The sequence below is a fragment of the Mastigoproctus giganteus genome, chromosome 1 (assembly GCF_048544385.1).
Source record: "Mastigoproctus giganteus isolate SK-2022 chromosome 1, ASM4854438v1, whole genome shotgun sequence".
NCBI lineage: Eukaryota > Metazoa > Arthropoda > Arachnida > Uropygi > Thelyphonidae > Mastigoproctus > Mastigoproctus giganteus.
Window position 1 is genome coordinate 83,433,548 of NC_143575.1, and position 19,644 is coordinate 83,453,191.

Consider the following 19,644-nt stretch of genomic DNA (forward strand, 5'->3'; position numbering starts at 1 on the left):
TGGTAAGTTTTATGCTATTTAAATTTAATGAGTTTGTCTTCTTATCTCACAAGGCTTTAAACATACTTACACTGATATTTTCCCTTTTTTTTTCTCCCTTAAGGTGCAGTCATACTTCAGAAATGCTGGCATTACAGTGTTGGACTGGCCCGGCAACAGTCAGATTTGAACTCTGTTGAAAATTGCTAGTACATAATGTCTGTCGTCTAAAATTGCTCAGAAGAAGCCAACAAGTAAGATTCAGCTGCAGGAGAGCATTGTAAGGGTGTGGTACCATGAAATTGGACAACCATATATCTAGAAGTTGATTAACTCTATGCCAGATCGTTGCAAGTCTGTAATTGCAGATCGAGGAGGAATAACAAAATATTGAGGATGTATTTTGCTGATTTACAGTACATAATACTATTACGTTAACTTGTCATTTCAGTTTTTACACATAAATGCAATAAAATGTATGTTTGGTTGTCATGTTTGCCATTTGTGTGATTTCTCATATTTCCATTAATTATGCATTTTACCCTTTGGGAAGATATTTATGGCAATTAGGTATATCAGGTGGAATCTTTTTATTGGATTTCATTCACAGAGATATCTGACAAATGCATTTCGAACATTTCTGTAACCTATAATGCAGGGCAAAATATATTATTTGCAAAATTCACCAAGTGTTGCAGTTTTTTTTGTTATTGTTATTATTTGGTTTTTCAGAGCATTAGCAACTAAGGCCATATTGCTCCGGGGATATGCGGTGGTCATTCCCCGACCTTTCCGCATCCTCTGTATTTGGTGGATCACGGGCTTGAACCCCGGTCTAATCAAGAAGCGTATGCTACGCACTACTGCTCCTGTCCACCTGGCTACGGAGGCGGCAGTTTTTTTGTCTGCCATTATATATATACTAAGAGTATCCTGCAGCTACTGTTAATCTATTAGTCGGTGTATTCCCCTGGCTAACAGTTTTCCAACCCACCTAACACTGTCTTGAAAGCATCGGCAAATATTCTTGCATCCCTTCTATTTATCCCCTCCCTATAGAAATGTTCTCTCTCCTGTTAACAAGTAGACCACATTGAGAAAAATTCTAGTCCATGAGTCTTGCATGGTCTCTTCTTAGCAGAATTGATTGACATGGCTCTCATCGTGTACTCCCTCCTGTTATGTCTGGGTAGGAGTGTGGATTTTTTCTCAACATTGCTCTGTACTTGTTAATTTAATTCTCAGATCTCTTAATGGCATTTAGTACCAACATGTACAATAATATCACCTTTTATGCCCTTAGAAGATGATAGCTGCTCTACAGTGTCATATACTTTAATCCCTTGGAGATGTACCCTGGTCCTTTTCCAACTATCCTTTTTGTACAGTATCTGTCTCACTTCCCTGACAAATTATTCACCAACTTCTATGGCACCAGGGATCTCTGCTGCAGAGGATGTCTTTGTGTTGTGTGATGTGAGCATGGGCTGGATAGCTGAGTGCTTGATGGGGGTCCCCCCTCTCTTTTAATCCTTCGAGGGCATCAGCCCTATTCTTCAAGCCATCACATAATCTCATTTGGATGCTGAGGTTGTGCTTAACCACTTCATCCTCTTTGCAATGAACACACACAAAGGTATCCCCTATGATTGTATCATGTCCTGCTAGAAGAGCACAAGTAACACACACATGACATAATCCTGATTCTTAGGAGAACTGCCCTTTATTATGAGTATTTACAGGACAGGTATCACAGCTGTCGAGTCTTCCATGACAATATAGTGGTTTAGCCAGTTATGCCTTTGGAGAGATATGGGTTCAAGTCCCTGTAGGGTAAAGGAATTTTTATAGGCCTCTTCGATCAGGGCTATATTTAGCAGATTTCAGGCTGAGGGAATAGGGTTCTTCTCGTGAATGGGTCTGGCTCAAAATCCCAATGACCATAATCCCGACAGTATCTACTATATTATAAAAAAATATAATTCTATGTATTTATTAGTTTTTTAGTAAGTAAAAATTTACCTTATTAAAATATAAATTTTCCGTTTATACTCCGGGATGACCAAAGGGTCAGAGGAGTTTGCATGATAGATTGAATACAAGAAACAGCACCGTATTCAGTAGTCACAGGCTTGAACCCCGGTCACTCAAGGCACGTGTACTTAGGCACCCGCACGCCTGACCACTAGGCTACGATGGCCTGGATTAGATTAAATTGGATTAATTTTGTAGAAAGAATATAAAAAATAAGAAAAATTTTAACGACAAATACCTCTCTCAATTTGAAGATCATGTTTTCTTCAGAAACAAACAGTTTTAAAATACGATCAGGAAATAAAAATGATGTATTAATTTTACTTCATTATATTGCATTTAATTGGTAATTTTTCAAGTCGAATTTTGGTATTTGTATAGGGTGTTTGAGCAATAATTATAAGTATAGCATTGAAATGCTACGGATAAAAACTTGAAATAAGAATACTTTCGGAATATGAAAATTTAGAATAATGTATTTTGGAAGCTGCTTCATAGTTATCATTAGCATAACTAAAACTATAATTATACAGGCATTTGTTATTAGCTGCACTCTCATGAATTTTTTGACAGGTACATTAGGCATGACCATGGGTGCCAGCAGGATATTTTGAAAGGGGTAACAGGAAAAAAATATCCCATTTTCTTCTTATTATTATAATACTTAAGATTATTTGTTTTTCTCTTACAGAGCTGAACGTGTGACGAAATAGCATCATGGACAAAGCCAGAGCTGTAATCCGGTATCTGTTCTTGAAGGGGAAATCTCTTAAAGAAATCCACAAGGAGATGACTGCTGTATATAAGGATGAAGCCCCATCCTATGGCATTGTGAAGCACTGGCATAGACAGTTTAGGTGTGGTCGGACATCGGTAGAATCTGAGCCCATTCCAGGTCGTCCCCATTCAGCCATTGATGACAGCACAATCAGAAAAGTGGAGTCGTTAATCATGGGAGACGCTGGATATCTGTGCGTGAATTGTCCCAGGAGGTGAACATGAGTGTGAGCTATGTTGAAACAGTCCTTCATGACCAAATTCCATTTACGGAAATTGAGTGTAAGATGGATTCCCCAATTATTGACTGGTTTCCAGAAGGCTGATTGACAACAGAAATCATAAGAGTTAGCCTTGTGCCAAAAAAATGAGACTTTTTCTCTCGTCTAATCACTCAGGATGAAAGTTGGATTCACCATTTCGACCCTGAAAGTAAAAATCAGTCCACGGAATGGCGACATCACGGTCCCCCCCCCCCCCCAAAAAAAAAAAAAAAGCAAGGGTCCAAGCATCATCAGGAAAGGTCTTGCTGACAGTGTTTTGGGATGAGAAAGGCGTAATAATGACTGATTACCTGCCAAAAGGTAGAACAATTATAGGTGCCTATTATGCCAACTTACTCACAAAATTACAGGAGAAAATCAAAACATGTAGGTGCGGCCTGCTGTCCAAAGGTGTGAGAATGCAACAATAGAAGCGGCCACTTGTGGATATGAAATACTGCCCCATCCAGCCTACTCACCCGATCTTGCACTATTGGACTTCTCCTTGTTTCCTTCCCTCAAATCATTTCTTGGGGGGGGGGAGGAACTCACTTCCCTGACGATGAGACACTCATTTCTGTAACAGAGTCATGGTTCAAAGACCAACATCACCACTTCTACAAAAATAGTATCCGTAGCCTCATCCATCGATGGGAAAATTGTGTAAATCTGCACGGTGGCTAGGTGCCTCTGTAGCCGGGTGGGCAGGAGCAGCAGTACGAAGCACACGCTTCTTGATTAGACCAGGGTTTGAGCCCGTGCCCACCAAATACGGAGGATGCGGAAAGGTCAGGGAATGACCACCGCATATCCCCGGAGCAATGTGGCCTTAGTTGCTAATGCTCCTAAAAACCAAATAACAAACAAACAAGCACGGTAGCTATGTAGAGAACTAAAACCTGTGCCAAGAATCAACAGGCTAGCACCTCTACAGCTAGGTCAGGGCGATTCTTTATTGAACCGAACCACCCTCGTATTATTATTAAGATTATTTACATATTATTATTAAGATTATTATATCACTTAAATGTCTGATTATAATTTATATGAATTTTTGCAAATTTTAATTTGTGATTTTGATATTATTAAACTGTGAATACTGTCAGTAATCTGGTTTTTGTGAACTGATTTTATACTGTTAGTATATATATATGTGTTGTTTATTCATTAATATGACATAAAACATTAACATTATCATATACTATTTGCATAACTGCAGTGTACATGCAATGTGTTCAAATAAAATTGTAATGATTTTAGTGGCCATTCTGATTACACAAAAAACATTTTTTATTGCAAAAACAGTTTCTGAGATATAGACTCTGACTTTGTTTTTTTAAATACAATCGGTATGTCAGGATTTTCTGCTGTCGGGAATCTGGCTGTCAGGATTTTGGGCAGCACCACTTATGAACACACTTGTACAATCAAAACACAGAGTGATGCAATATGTTTTAATTGCTGTTGTAACTTAAAACCAACAACAACAACAGTCTATTGAATTTTTATGTATTGCGGTGTATGAAGCAGAAAGTTTATATGAAGAAATTCCAACATAAGACCAGTTAATGGGTTCCATTCAAAGCTGCTGCTGCTGAACTTCATGGCAATCCAATTCCATTAAGTGCAATGTCTGTCAGTACATAGCTAGCTTCTTCACAATAAAAATTTATATTTATTATGAGTATACAGGACAGGATCTCTACATGATTTGTAGGCGCCTCCGTAGCCAGGTGGGAAGGAGCAGCAGTGCGTAGCACACGCTTCTTGATTAGACCGGGGTTCGAGCCCGTCACCACCAAATATGGAGAATGCGGAAAGGTCATGGAATGACCACCGTATATCCCGGAGCAATATGGCCTTAGTTGCTAATGCTCCTAAAAACCAAATAACAATAACATGATTTGTAGCCAGTAGTGTGTCAAGGAAAAATTTCTGCCCATTCTCTGTAAAAATGAATGGAAGAGGAAAGATTAAGCCTAAAAGCATGCTCTGAAATTTGCAGAGCATATTTTGAGACTCAGTGATGCTACTTTGAACATTCTTAATTATATTGTTATATTATGGTGTAGAGTTCCTTATTTGCAATATCATTCCTTATGTGCATTAAAATTACAGCATTTAATACCAAAAAAACTTAAAGCATTAGCATTAGCATTAGTAGAGGCATTTGATGCAAGAAAGCAAGCTTATGCAGCATCAGCCAAAAAAAAAAAAAAAAAAAGTAACATAAATAAATAAAAATAACCACTTCCACTTCACCCCTCTGTTCGTTCGAAATACCTGTCCAGCTGAGCCTTAAACTTATTTAGGCTATCAACTTCCACGACAAGGGATGGAAGTCTGTTCCATCCACCAACCACCCGCTGGCTAAAGGCAAATTTCCGCACATCTATCCTACATCTGTCTTTCCTCAATTTGAATTTATGCCCTCTCAGGTGATTTTTCTGAGCTAGAGGAAGAATCCCATCAGCATTGAGCATGCTCAAACCATTCAAGGCTTTGTACACCTCTATCAGATCACCCCGCTGGTGCCTAGTTTCCAGACACTGTAATTTGCAAAACTTAAGCCTTTCTTCGTAAGAGAACCCCTTTGTCCCATTCACCAATCTAGTTGCCCTTCTCTGTACTCGTTCCAGCAGCTCTACATCCTTCCTGAAATGAGGCCTCCAGGCCTGTATACAGTACTCTAGGTGTGGCCTGACCATTGCCTTATACAAGGGAATAATCACCTCCTTATCCCTGCTAGAAAAATTCCTATATATCATTGACAATACACCATGAGCTACTCTTGCAGCTCGTCTGCACTGCTCAGAGAACTTCATATCTGCCTGCACCACCACCCCCAGGTCCCTTTCATTCTCTACCACTGTCAGTGTAGTACCACAGAGTTGATACGTTGCTCTGGGGTTGCTGTTTCCCATATGTAGTACTTTACATTTGTCAATGTTAAACTTCATTTGCCACCTCGAAGCCCATCTGCTCAACCTTTCCAAATCCTGTTGCAGCAGCATAGTGTCAGTAGTGTCCTTGACAACCCTGCCAACCTTCGTATCGTCTGCAAACTTGGACATTAAGCCTGATATACCATCATCAATATCATTTATAAATACAGAAAACAATAAAGGCCCCAATACTGAACCCTGAGGGACTCCACTAATAACATTAGTCCACGATGAGCAGTGTCCATTGATTACCACTCTCTGTCTTCTCCCCCTCAACCACCCCTTTATCCATAGCAGCAACTTGCCTCCAATGCCACACTGCTCCAATTTGTGCAGCAGTCTTCCATGTGCAACAGTATCAAAAGCCTTTCTAAGATCCAAGTATATAATATCAAAGTTATTCCCTGCATCCAGTTCTTTTGTGACTGCATCATAGTATCCAATCAAATTGGTCAGGCAAGACTTCCCCTTAACAAAACCATGCTGTGTCCTAGCTATAACTGAAGTCTTGTCTAGATGATCCTGCAGTGCTTCTTTCACCAGTGCCTCCATTAATTTTCCGGGAACAGAAGTTAAACTCACAGGTCTATAATTACTTGTGTCAGCCTTTGATCCCCCTTTGTGAATTGGGGTCACATTTGCACATCTCCAGTCAATGGGTACCTCCCCTGAGTCCAAGGAAGCTCTCATAAGCATTAAAGAATTTTTTATAACTATGAATGGGTTGAGCACACTGAATTCTGATGGGATCCTTCCACTTGTTCATATTACGAACCTAAAGGGGCATAAATTCAAATTAAGAAAAGACAGATGTAGAATAGATGTGCGGAAATTTGCCTTTAGCTAGTGGGTGGTTAATTGCTGGAACTAACTTCCATCTGTTGTTGTGGAAGTTGATAGGTTAAATAAATTTAAGGAGGAACTGGACAGACATTTGGAGGGAATGGTGTGATGTTTTTTTTTTTTGGCTGATGCTGCATAAACTCATACACTTGCTTTCTTGCATCACATGCCACTACTACTATTCAGTCACATAATCACCTTCATGTTAAATTTTTTTTCCAAGTATTTACAAATATCTTTATTTCTCTACAATTTATATGATCAACTCCAACAAATAGGAAGTGCTATCGTAAAACTTTAAGCAGTATTATCTCTAAAACATAGCTTCAAAGGGAATTTTTTCCTCTAAATTTGCTTGCTTCCTAAATCATCTCAAGTTATGCAATGTATCACTAAAATACCTTCTATATGTATGGTGTGTGTCTTGTTATGTTGATCAAATACTGTGTAGTATTTAAGTTTAACAGATTAATGTATGATACACACACATACAGGGTGATTCACTACCAGTGCGACAAACTTGCAAGAGGTGTAGGGGGCACAAAGACGAATCGGAATTACATAGCATTGCAGGGTCCGAAATGCCTTTGTCATGCGGTAGAGGACGTTGAATGGGAGGTTGCGTGAACAGCGATCCCACTGAAAGTCAGCATTTGCGAACCGTTTCCCGAGGCAGTAGGATGGACGAGTATTCAAACGTTGAACTGGCCGACACGCACTTCACGTATGGAGCTGCGGACTGTAACAGGTGTGCCGCTCTGCGCTTGTACCAGAAATGTTTCCCGCACAGGCGTGCTCCTCATCATACGATTTTCGCATGTGTGCACAGAAGGTTACGTGAGACTGATTGTTTCACGAGAGGTACCATGAATCGAGAGCGAACGACGAGGACGCCAGACAATGAGGAGAATGTCCTACATCTTGCAGAAGGCAATCAGAGTACGAGTACTCAAGCGATAGGCCAACGATTGGGTATTTCCCAATCCACTGTATGGAGGATACTGTCAACAAACCAAATGAGTTCACACCATCTGCAACGCGGCCAATCATTGGAGCCTGCGGATTATCCACTCCTTTTGCTACTTGGTTTCTTCAACAGAGTGCGGCAGACAGTGCATTTGCTGCGTCCGTATTGTTCACGGATGAGGCAAGTTTCACAAGAGAGGGAACCTTCAATCAACATAACACCCGTTTGTGGGCTTTGGAGAACCCCCATGGTACACGAACACGTGCAACTAAATGCCGTTTCTCTGTCAGTGTTTGGGCTGGCATTGTTGGAGACCACCTCATTGGACCGTACCTTCTGCCCCCACGGTAGGGCATACTTGATCTTTCTACAGCGTCCTGCCCGAACTTATTGAAGAAGCACATGTTCCTCAGTCGTTGTGCCGCTCAATGTGGTTCCAGCATGATGGGGCTCCCCCACATTACATCAATGACGTCCGCCAACACCTAAACGTTACATTTGGACAGCATTGGATAGGTCATGGTGGTCCGGTTCATTGGCCTGCTAGATCGCCGGACCTATCATGCCTGGACTTCTTCTGCTGGGATCAAATGAAGACATTGGTGTACGAGACCCCCGCTGATTCAGTTGAAGACCTCGTCGTTCGCATCGCATCTCTGTAGCTGCCGGGGAGATTCGAGACACGCCAGGAATCTTCCAGAACGTTAGGGATTCCATGCGGCGGCGCTGTGAAGCCTGTGTGACTGTTTCTGGTTGAACTTTCGAACACTTTCTGTAGCATGGCTTTTTGCCAATGCAAAACTTGTCATTAAAATGATTTCTGTTACACTAACGAGTTGCTGTTTCTGTTCTTTTTCTTTGCTTCTTTGTTCATGTGACCCGCATGACGAAGGCATTTTGGACCCTGCAATGCTATTTGATTCCAATTTGTCTTTGTGTCCCTTACACCTCCTGCAAGTTTGTCGCACTGGTAGTGAATCACCCTGTATGTATATACTGCACGTGAATTTATAGCTATCAGTTATCAGCCACTGTCTGTGAATATATTTTAATATATATTTTTTTTTTTTTTTGTGTATTTTTATTTTCTTTTTACAAGACAACCTGAAATTTTTCTTTATAAAATATCTGATAAATAGAAATAAATGTCTATACATAGTCCAACAATCTCCTTTTTAATTTAGATACCAAGTTCAAGGCTTATGACATCCCTGATTGGAGTGCATAAGTAAGATATAGAGGTTTCTTGCTAGGTAACATTTTCTTTGTGATTTGGTAGACTAAATTTTTTCAGTGATTCTTTCCTTACAGCTAAACATACTCAGGTATTCTGATAAAATAATGAATTTCCATGTTATAACCTGCATGCATAAGCAAAAAGTGGGATCAAATTTTGAAAGATGCCAAGTAAAGTTTTATTTCCTAAAAATTATCAGTTTTGTTGTCTATCTATTTTAAATTAGTAGTTTGGTTATTATTTGTGTTTATCTGATATAATAGGCAAAATTCTTTCTTATCTTTTGTAATTGCTTAAAGAATGAAAGTCAAAGTAGGAGAGAATTCTGCCACCATTGTTCATTGAATTTATGTAAATGCTATTCTTATATGTAATTCTGTAGGAGCATAATTAATATTAGAAGTGTTTTTATTAAGTTTATAAGCTATAAATTTATAATCATACAAATGTGATTTTATAGCTTAATTGTATCACATAGTCCATTACAGCCGACCGGGCTAGCCGAGTGGGTAAAGTACCTACCCGGCAACCCAAAGGTCGCGGGTTCGATTCCCGCCTCGGGCTTGGATCAAAGTACTGCAAAAACCTTGGGAGGTGCAATATGGCCACAGAAGCCGATGCGCCAATAACTACCAAATCAATCAATCAATCAATCAATCATAGTCCATTACATAACTTAAAATAGCATAGTACATATAACCTTGGAATAGTGTATTGTTATCATGCCATATCTTTTAGTTTCATGTACTATTTTTAAATTAAATTTAAACTAAAATCATGTTTCAAACTAGAGTAGCAAAGCAAAAATGACATTCTTCCATTGACTGGAAATACTATCCATATTTTTGCTGATGATAGCACAATGCACTCTGCCTTCTAGTTTGTGAAACTTTCCTTGCACAGACAGCTTCAACTTCTCGAATATCCCCCAGTTCCTTAAATGCTGATCTCCAGGTAATTCTCTGTTGGGACAAAGATAACTTAGTTAATTTCAATCCTAAAACAAAGCTCTGTCTTATATCTTGCAAAAAGGATTCTTCTGCTCCTGTGCTTATTTTCAGTGACACTTGGATTGCTAGACAAGATCACATACCTCTTCTTAGGGATTACCCTGACTAATCTCTCTCTCTTGGCATAAGCACATCACAAATATTGTTACCTCTGCACCTAAAAAAACTGAGTTTTCTTTTTTGCTCTCAGCATTACTTTTCTTCTAAACAGTTACTCGCTCTGTACAAATCTGAAATCCACCCTACCATGGAATATTGTTCTGCCATCTGGTGCCCCCATAAATTCTCTTAGGCTTCTAGACTCCATTCAAAATAGCTCAGTTAGGTTAATGGTCCATCTCTTATAGAGATGGGCCATTAAACTAACTCATCTCATAGACTTATAGAGACTTTCTGTTTCTGCTGGTTGCCTTCTCTATAGATATTTCCATGGGCACTGTTCTGAATTGACTTCTATAATTCCTGCTCTCTTCCAAACCAGTCTGAATATGTGTTGCAATCAGTCAACATTTTTTTATTGTCCAACTTCAAACGCACAGAACCAACTTTTCTTCTTCCTTATTTATCCCTTCAACTTCTGTTTTCTGGAACAACCTCCCTTCACACTTATTTGCCAAAAATTACAATTTACAGAAATTCGTCTAATGTCAACAAGTATCTTCTTTCATCTTTTCAAACTTCAACCTATACATGGTACTAGGTTCTATAGGTTCTTATTCCTTTTGTATTTGGTATTTATAAAAAAAAAAAAGAAAAAAAAAGCAATCCAACTACTAAGAATGCTTTGGCTCCCAGGAGAATTGCTGATGGCATTTCTTTTATAAGTCGGGATTTTATACAGTATGTCGCTGGTTTGCTGATTATCTGCAGAGGGATGTAATGTAGCCAAAGATGTCTATTTGATGCAAAGAGTAGAAGGGAATTTGAAGCAAATTCAGCTTTCTGATAAGCCAACATGAGAGCTTGAAGAATAGGGTTGATGCCTTTAAAGGAATTAAAATAAGGATCCCGTCATGCACTCATTCACCCAGCTCAATGCTATAGCCTACACTCATGCATCAGATAACACAATGACATCCTCAATGGCTGAAAGCACTGGTCCCACAGGAAGTAGCTAGTTTTGGGAAACAGGAAATATATTATGTAAAAGGATAGGTGGAATAGGATTAGATTATATCTGTCAGAAACAAAAGTTAATGCTGCTGTAAAGCAACAATCATTTTTTAAGAGTGCAGAAGGTAATGTTGTACAGTTTGGTATTAATGATATTAATAATAGATCTGAGGATTTAATTTGAAAGTATCTGCAGTTGTCCCAGACATGGTAGGAGAGAGTATGTGGTTAGAGCTTTGTCAGTCAACTTAGCCCAGCAGGGTTGAGCAAGGCTCATTGGGTAGAATTTTTCCCAGCATAGTCCATACTTATTAACAGAAAAGACCATTTTTACAGGGATAGGATGCAAGGTGTTGGGGTTACATGTCCATGTCCACTCTGCCAAGCACAGTGTGAAGATATTGCCCAGATAAAGCCAGTCAGCATAGTGATGTATATGTACCTTAGTGTACATATACATCACTGTGCTGATGTTTTTTGTTCATATTGTGTGACTGACCTCTTAGTCCAGATGATGTGCAGAATATGCAGTCACCTGGTTTCCATTTTTGGCATGTGGAGCCATGCCAGGGTCTATTTTTGTACATCCACTAGGTACTTTATGTAATTCTCACTGCATACTATGAGAGGAACACTGTAAGGTAGTGAGTAGTGTTAGATGGTGAATTATGAGAAGTCTCTGGCTAAGAATGCAGAGAAAACTAGAAAATACTTCATTGCTTATGTTAAAACTATGGAGATAACAGAAGTTTATCTAATTCTAACTGAGAGAAAAGTAAAAGGGAAATATTGAAGGCATCTCTGGCTGATAGAATCTATCCATTTACATTGAAAGAAGCAACAAGGGAAGTATGCAAATTTTTGGCTGTTATTATAAATAAATAAATATTCATTTATTGCAACTATAGCAAGCCCATCACAGCACTAGGCTAGGGGCATAAATTCAGTACAAAGGAAACAAATATATACAGGGTGTTTCAGTTAAACGTTTCAGAACTTCTAAGAGGGGTAGGGTACATCCTGACAACTCGAAATCATATAGCAATGTGGGGTCGGAAATGCTTTCCTGAAGCGGTGTTGTACACAGAAGCACCATAAAGAAAAGAGACCGTAAGTGAGAAATCGTTTTAATAATACATGAAAAGAAGCAAAAGGTACATGGATTAAAGTAAGTGTTCGAAGTTTCTTCCACGGGCTACAATGCACGCCTCACATCTCCGACGCATGGACATCCGAACATTCTGGAATACTCCAGGCAGCGTGTTCAGACACAGCAACCGGAGGATTATGCACCTCGTATTGCTTTCGCACAGTGGTACCTTGGAAAATGTGCTACAAATCCCCTTTTTCCTGCTGAAGTGTTGTTTTCCGATGAGGCATCCTTCACAAGGGAAGGAATTTTCAACACGCATAACGACCATATCTGGGCGGTCGAGAACCGCATGCAATACGACGTCGTGCAGCACAGATTCGATTTTCGGTCAATGTATGGGCCGGTATTATGGGAGATCACCTCATCGGACCTTACCTGTTACCGTGTCGTCTAACCGGACCTATCTACTTGATCTTTCTGCAGCAAGTATTGCCACAACTTTTGAGAGATGAACAGATTTCTGCATCGACGCAACAGACAATGTGGTTCCAACATGATGGAGCCCCTGCCCATTATAGCGGAGATGTTCGTAACTACCTGGATGTCACATTTGGTCAACAGTGGATCGGACGTGGTGGTCCCGTGCGTTGGCCTGCTCGGTCACCCGACCTATCATGTCTTGATTTTTATTTCTGGGGTCATATGAAATCGCTAGTTTATGACACCCCTGTTGACAATGCTGAGGAGCTGGTTGCAAGAATCGCAGTAGCTGCCGAAGAAATTCGAAATTCGCCTGGAATATTCCAGAATGTTCGGATGTCCATGCGTCGGAGATGTGAGGCGTGCATTGTAGCCCGTGGAAGAAACTTCGAACACTTACTTTAATCCATGTACCTTTTTGCTTCTTTTCATGTATTATTAAAACGATTTCTCACTTACGGTCTCTTTTCTTTATGGTGCTTCTGTGTACAACACCGCTTCAGGAAAGCATTTCCGACCCCACATTGCTATATGATTTTGTGTTGTCAGAATGTACCCTACCCCTCTTAGAAGTTGTGAAACGTTTAACTGAAACACCCTGTATATAAAAAAATACATAGTATATTCTATATATACATTAACAACGAATATGAATTATAATGATCAAAAATATATATTACAGAACATCACATTTGGTTCTCGGATGTAGTTACTGGGTTGCAGGCAGGCAGCTGTTTGTATTTCTCACAATTTATTTGGAAATGAGACTCCTGTAGGCTTCAGAGTTGAGCAACCTCTTACAATCAATGTTGTGATAATTTATGAGGTGAAGGGATGCATTGGGAAACATTCTGTCCATTTGTTTTAGTCTGGAGAGTTTGGATTTGAATTGTTGTTGGTTTCTTGAGTTTTCTTTGTTGGTGGGAGCTATTATGTTGGCTAGGTTTGGTGAATTGGTTGCAGAAGTAATTAACTTTGCAAGAAGCATGACTCCAGACTCGTTGATCATCTGTAGCAGAGGCTTTGTTTTTAAGTTTTTATAAAGCTGTTGCCTGGATATTGTATGGGGAAAACGTAGTTTACTGTTCAGCCATCTAAGAACCCAATACTCTAGGGCAAGGAATTTTTTTACGGTAACTTGAGGAGTGCCAGACGAGATTTCGGAGGCATAAGACAGAATGGGAAAAATGCATCTCTGAACATGGTTTATGACTGTTTTTCTATCTTGAATCGCCGCTGTTTCTTGCTTGATCAGCCATTTTGATTTTTGAATTTTTTTAGCAACATATACGTAGTGAGAATTAAATGAAAGATTTTTGTCAAAAACAACTCAAAGGTCTTTGTGAGCATATACGTTAGGAATTGAAACATTTGCAATTTTAATTTCTATGTGGTTTGGTTGTTTCTGTAAGGAATAAGTTATTTGAGCAGATTTGTTTGTATTTATAGTCAGATTGAGATTCTTCAGATACTTGATGATTCTGCACATCTGTAAATTCGCATCGTGGCTAACCTTGGAAATGTCATCAGAGGATTTGGAAATAATAAACAACTTTAAATCATCAGCATAAGCCAGCAGATTTGGATTTTCTTGTAGAAGTGGTTGTAGAGATGCTGAAAATATAACACTGGAGAGAACACCTCCTTGAGGAATGCCTGTTGTGATGAGAATATTATCAGTATTAGTGGGGAAGATAGGATATAACCATTGTGTCAATGAGGAAATGATTTTTCAGTATTTTAATGGCTTTCTTGGGATCAATGTTGTCGAAAGCACCTTTGATGTCTAAGTAAAAGACATTGCATTGTGCTTTATCCTGAAATGTAGTTTGGATGTGCACAATGGTGTCAGCTAGGCTTGTTGTTGTGGAGCGCCCTGTAGGACCAAAATGCATGTTGACAGGTGCATTAGCAAAGATCGCATCCTGAAGATATGGCAGCATGATCTTATCAATAATTTTAGCGATTATTGACAATACAACAATTGGACGATAGCTTAAATGGTTATTACTACTAGCCTGTTTTGGAATCGGGGTAATTCTAAAAGTCTTCCATAGTCTTGGAAGGAATGGCTGGCAAATGCACCTGGAAATGATGTGAACTAAAGAATCAATGATGAATGCACTGGACATTTTAATAATAAAACTAGGGATGCTGTCAGGGCCTTCACTACTATCAATTCGTAATTGGTTAATAATTTTCTGAACTGTATTCTTGTTTACAAGTTGTTTGATTAGCAGGACTTGACTAGGAAGCATTTCATGTTGCACGCTATTTGCGTGTTTATAAGAATTGAATTCTTTAAATCTGTTTTGCACATCTTCATTGCAGATATCAAAATTGCGTGTTTCCATATTGAATTTTATCCATTCTAAAGTCTGGTCATGCTGCAAGGTAGCTCTTGTTTTTGAAGAAAGTGCCTTTTTATTATGCTTGAGCCTGAACATTAAATAATTTTTGTATGCCTGAATTTTTTTTGGGCTGAAATAATGCTCTGCTCTTTTTATACTTTATGTATGTTGATGAAGTGCTGTACTTCTTCCACTGCCTGTGGCATTTTTGTTTCCTTTTAAAGTATGGTTTTAGATGAGATTTGAACCACGGTTTGGATTGAAAAGAAAGTCTTACAAGTTTGGATGCCGACTCTGTTTTTAATTGATTTAACCATTTTATTAGTAGAAATGTGGCATCCTGAATAGGTATATTTTTAAGAGAATCCCATGGATAGTATTTTAAGAGCTGCAAAAACTTTTCTTTCTGAAGGAATTTAATTGATGATATTCTTTTAGTGATTTCTAAAGGGGGGGGGCAAGGATTCCCACAGCAAATTGCTGCTTGCAGTTCTATACTTTTGTGATCAGATCTAAATGTAATGTTGCTATTACGTTTTTCTTGAAGTTGAAGATTAGAGTAAACAAGATCAAGAGCTTGATTACCTCTTGTAGCAGGGATGTTGATATTTTTAGCTTCTAGAACTAATAAGGAGTCGGACTGCAACTTCATTTGTAAATTATATTTGGGCAGGGGGAGATTAAAGTCGCCCATTATAATTATGTTAGATTGAGACTTATGAACAGTGATGATCCAGGTTATTACTTTGTTAATAATATCATCAGTAGGTCCAGGCAGAATATAAATATTATATATTTGAAGTAGTGAAACTTTAACTTGGATCAGAAGAGAAATTCCTTCAAAGTTGTAGGAACAGGAGTTGTAGGTGTTAATAACTTTAATGTTGGATTTTAAAATAATTGCTGACCTTCCACCTCTTCGATTAATCCTAGATGTCATGTATGGAGTGTAGTTGAGATTTTTCGGCAGTAGAAAAACATCCTGAAGAGGCTCCTGCATCCGTGTTTCAACTAAACATATGTCCTGAGTTTCTTTAACCAAAAGTGCTATAGGCGTAGACAGTTTATTTTTTACGCTTACATTCTGAAGAAAAATTCTGAGATTAACATAGGTGTTAGAAGGATGTTTGCAAGTATTAGGAGGAAGGATAAATGATGGACTATGATGCGAACCTGGACTGGTATTCTCTAGCTACACAGACAGTTCGAGAGATTGAGAATTAGACGTTAACTTCTCACTGGAGTTGTTGACAGAACCTAGAACAGTTCCATAAAATGGCATGACGAGGAGACCATTCGGCCAGATATCAGGATTTAGATACGTTTGAAGGTCACAAGCCTTTAGCTCAATTCTGAAGGATGCATAAGTCGGATGTTTGGTTTTTATCTTGAAAGCACTACCCGGAATTTCCAGCTCCAATAGTAGCTGTTCCATCTGCTGGGAGGTAGTATTGGGATCTAATCTGCTAACAAAAATATTATTACTTCTAAACATCGGTCTATTTCTAATTTTAATACAAGACTGTGTATTTTTTGTTCCTATTATGCTACTATATTTGTTTCTTCTGCAGGGAACCTTGAAACTTGAGTTTGAAGACAAGCTATTATGGGTAGGCACTTCAGGATTAAGATCATATGGATAATTTTTACAGTGCATACCTACTGCCAGGTTTCTGTTGATTTCTAATTGTGGTGGGTATCAGTTGCATGCTTGTGTCAACAATACGTTGCGAGGATACGTGATTCTGCCCTCAGAGAGAATGAGAGATAGAACTAGATTTGATAGATGGCACTGTTGTTCTTTCTGGAACAAATTCTTCAGCATCTGGACTGAGGACTGGATCTGCAGCAACCTGATAAACATAAGAAGGACGAGGTATTGGAGGGCTCTCAACCATTGCCTTAGGTCAAGAAGCATGTGCTAGAATTTGCATTGTTGATCTTCTATTTGGAAAAGATGCTGTTTAATATCATCATTCTCTCTAAATTGTTTTCCCAACATTTGTTCTAGGGTAACAAATGAGATATCTTTGTTCGGGGTATTGTAGTCAAGGGGAACGGGGAAAAAATGTCCTCAGTTTGTGTGGTGGCATCTAAGCTTGACTTCCTTGTATGATGTGAGGGCTTCGGAGATGGTAATAAATTGACAGAAGGAGATGAAAGATTGTTAGAGATCAGCATTTGTTGGGGTATTCTGACAGTTTAGCTTATGTTGACTAGAAGGAGACTGTAAATTCGAACTTCCATTGTTAGCTGTTTTACAGGAAGGACATCTCCAATTATTTTTAATACACTTGATGACTTCGAAAAATTTTTAATCAATGAACATAAATCACAGTAAATGATACTGCAACTTTTGCAGATAACCTAATTACGAACTATTTTTTGACATACAAAAACAAAGCCCAAACTTTAAATGAGTACTACTACTACAGTTATATAAATACTTTTAGCAATGCAATTTAAAGAGTGTCCACAATGAAGTCTTTGGACAACATTATTATTATTCTTATTATCCAAAGTTAATATTTGCTTTTCTTTAATACAACTGCCCATTATGAGAGCATCCTTGGATTCAGGGGAGGTCCCTACATATTTTGGATGAAAAATGTCCTTTCCACAAGGGAAGTTAAAAGGGCAAAGAAGTGAGTAATTACATACCTGTAAACTTTACTTCCATTCCTGGGAAAATAATGGAGTTATGGTTAATGAATTAATACAAGATTATGTTAATGGAAATGTACGAAGGGCATTCAAAAAATAAGTTACAGCTGCCGGCATCGCTTGGTATAATTGCACAACAAATGTGGCACCTGCATGGAATGGAGTTCATACCGTGCACTCCCGGTAGGTGAGTTTCATTGACGTAGCGGTAACAGTTGTTTAGGAGCAAGTGTTTATTCAGCTAGAATGTTACTCCAAGTTCTCAGTATGTGGAACAGTACAATTTTTGTGGGCGAAACATCTGAATTGTTCCAAGATTCATTGTGAAATAACGACGGTGTATTGGGGAAAATGCAATGTTGCGTCCAGCCATAATGAAGTGGTGCCAGCAGTTTGAAAGTGATCGCACAGAATTGACGGATGCTGATTGAAAAGGAAGGCCATCACTGTCAACCACTGCAGAGAACGTGATGCAGGTTGATGAAATGATTCGTAATAATCAAAGACTGACAGTCGCAGAAATGGCAAAGGAGTTGGATATTTCGATAGGCAGTGTTCGTTCCATCATCCGTGAACACCTTGACTATTGCAAATTGTGTGCATGATGGGTTCCTCATTCACCAACAGACGAACAGAAAGGTCAACGTATTTTTGTCTTCTCTAGCCTTCCTTCAACATTATTCTGTGGAAGACCATGACTTCTTACGCCGCATCATCACTGGTGATGAAAGGTGGGTGTACCATTTCATCCCAGAAACGAAGGAGCATCTATGGAATGGAGATACACATCATTGCCTGTGCGGAAGAAATTCAAAGTTGCACCATCAGCAGGAAAAGTCATGCTCACTGTGTTTTTTGACTGTGAAGGAGTTGTTTCCACAGAATTTATGGCAAAAAGCACAACAATTAATGCTGCCTCATACTGCCAAACATTATGGTCTTTGCAAACAGCCATGAAAAAAAAGAGTCCTGGAAAGTTAAGAAAAGGTGTTCTCATTCAGGACAACACCACGAGACACAACTGCATGCACAACACCACACTTGCTCCAAAGTTTTGGATGGGAGGTATGGCAACATCTACCGTACAGTCCTGATCTTTCGCCTTGTGACTATCACATCTTCGGCAAGCTGAAAGAACATCTAGGGGGGGGGGGGGGCAACGATTTGCAAACAGCAGTTCAACAATGGCTGAATGACCAAAGAGTAAATTTCTATCATCCGGGAATCCTACTTTTCCACACGTTCTGAGAAGTGTTTACACTAATTCTGTGAATATGTGGAAAAGTAGTGCAAGGTATGTAGTTTCTATTGCATAATGTTACATCCCTCAATAAATGTCTCTTGGGCTACAATGGTCAAGTGTAACTTATTTTTTGAATTACCCTTGTAGTCATGTAGTAATCACAGTATTGATTGCTGCATTTCTGTCAGCATACTTCTTCCTAAGAAGAATTATATTGCTGTTTACTTCTAATGCATGCCATTACCCAAATGGCTAGTTTAGAAATTCTCTTCATCAGTAATTAATCCAGAATATGTAACATTCACAGCAGCCATTTCAAGGGAAACCTGACAGCAAGCAGAAAACATTCACCTCTTCAGGAAAAAGGATAGTAAAGAAGCTTTTAATTAGTTTACTGTGGTAATTAATGATTGTGTACATATGAAAATTGTCAAGTTACATAATAATGTAATGAATACATGTAAGGATGGAGTTAATTTATCCATAAATGAAGAATTAACTTGGTTCTGGTCATGCAGAACCTGACTGGTCCTTTCTGAAAATAACTGTTGTGTATCAACCATTAATTAACCAATAAACCTTTGAATTTTTTTTTCTTTCGTAGTATAAAGGAAAGTAAAAAAAAAAATGTTTCGATTTTATTTG

The 19,644-nt window shown here is 38.8% G+C and overlaps 1 protein-coding gene across 3 annotated transcripts in view; it reads left to right on the plus strand.

The window, feature by feature from the left end:
* BBS5 (Bardet-Biedl syndrome 5 protein) overlaps window positions 1-19,644 on the plus strand; it is a 121,998-nt gene that overhangs the window by 53,215 nt on the left and 49,139 nt on the right. For all 3 annotated transcript variants that reach the window (XM_090380759.1, XM_090380762.1, XM_090380766.1), the window contains one exon: window positions 8,993-9,036. In XM_090380759.1, coding sequence (XP_090236885.1) covers window positions 8,993-9,036 — 44 coding nt within the window. The remainder of the gene's footprint in view (window positions 1-8,992; window positions 9,037-19,644) is intronic.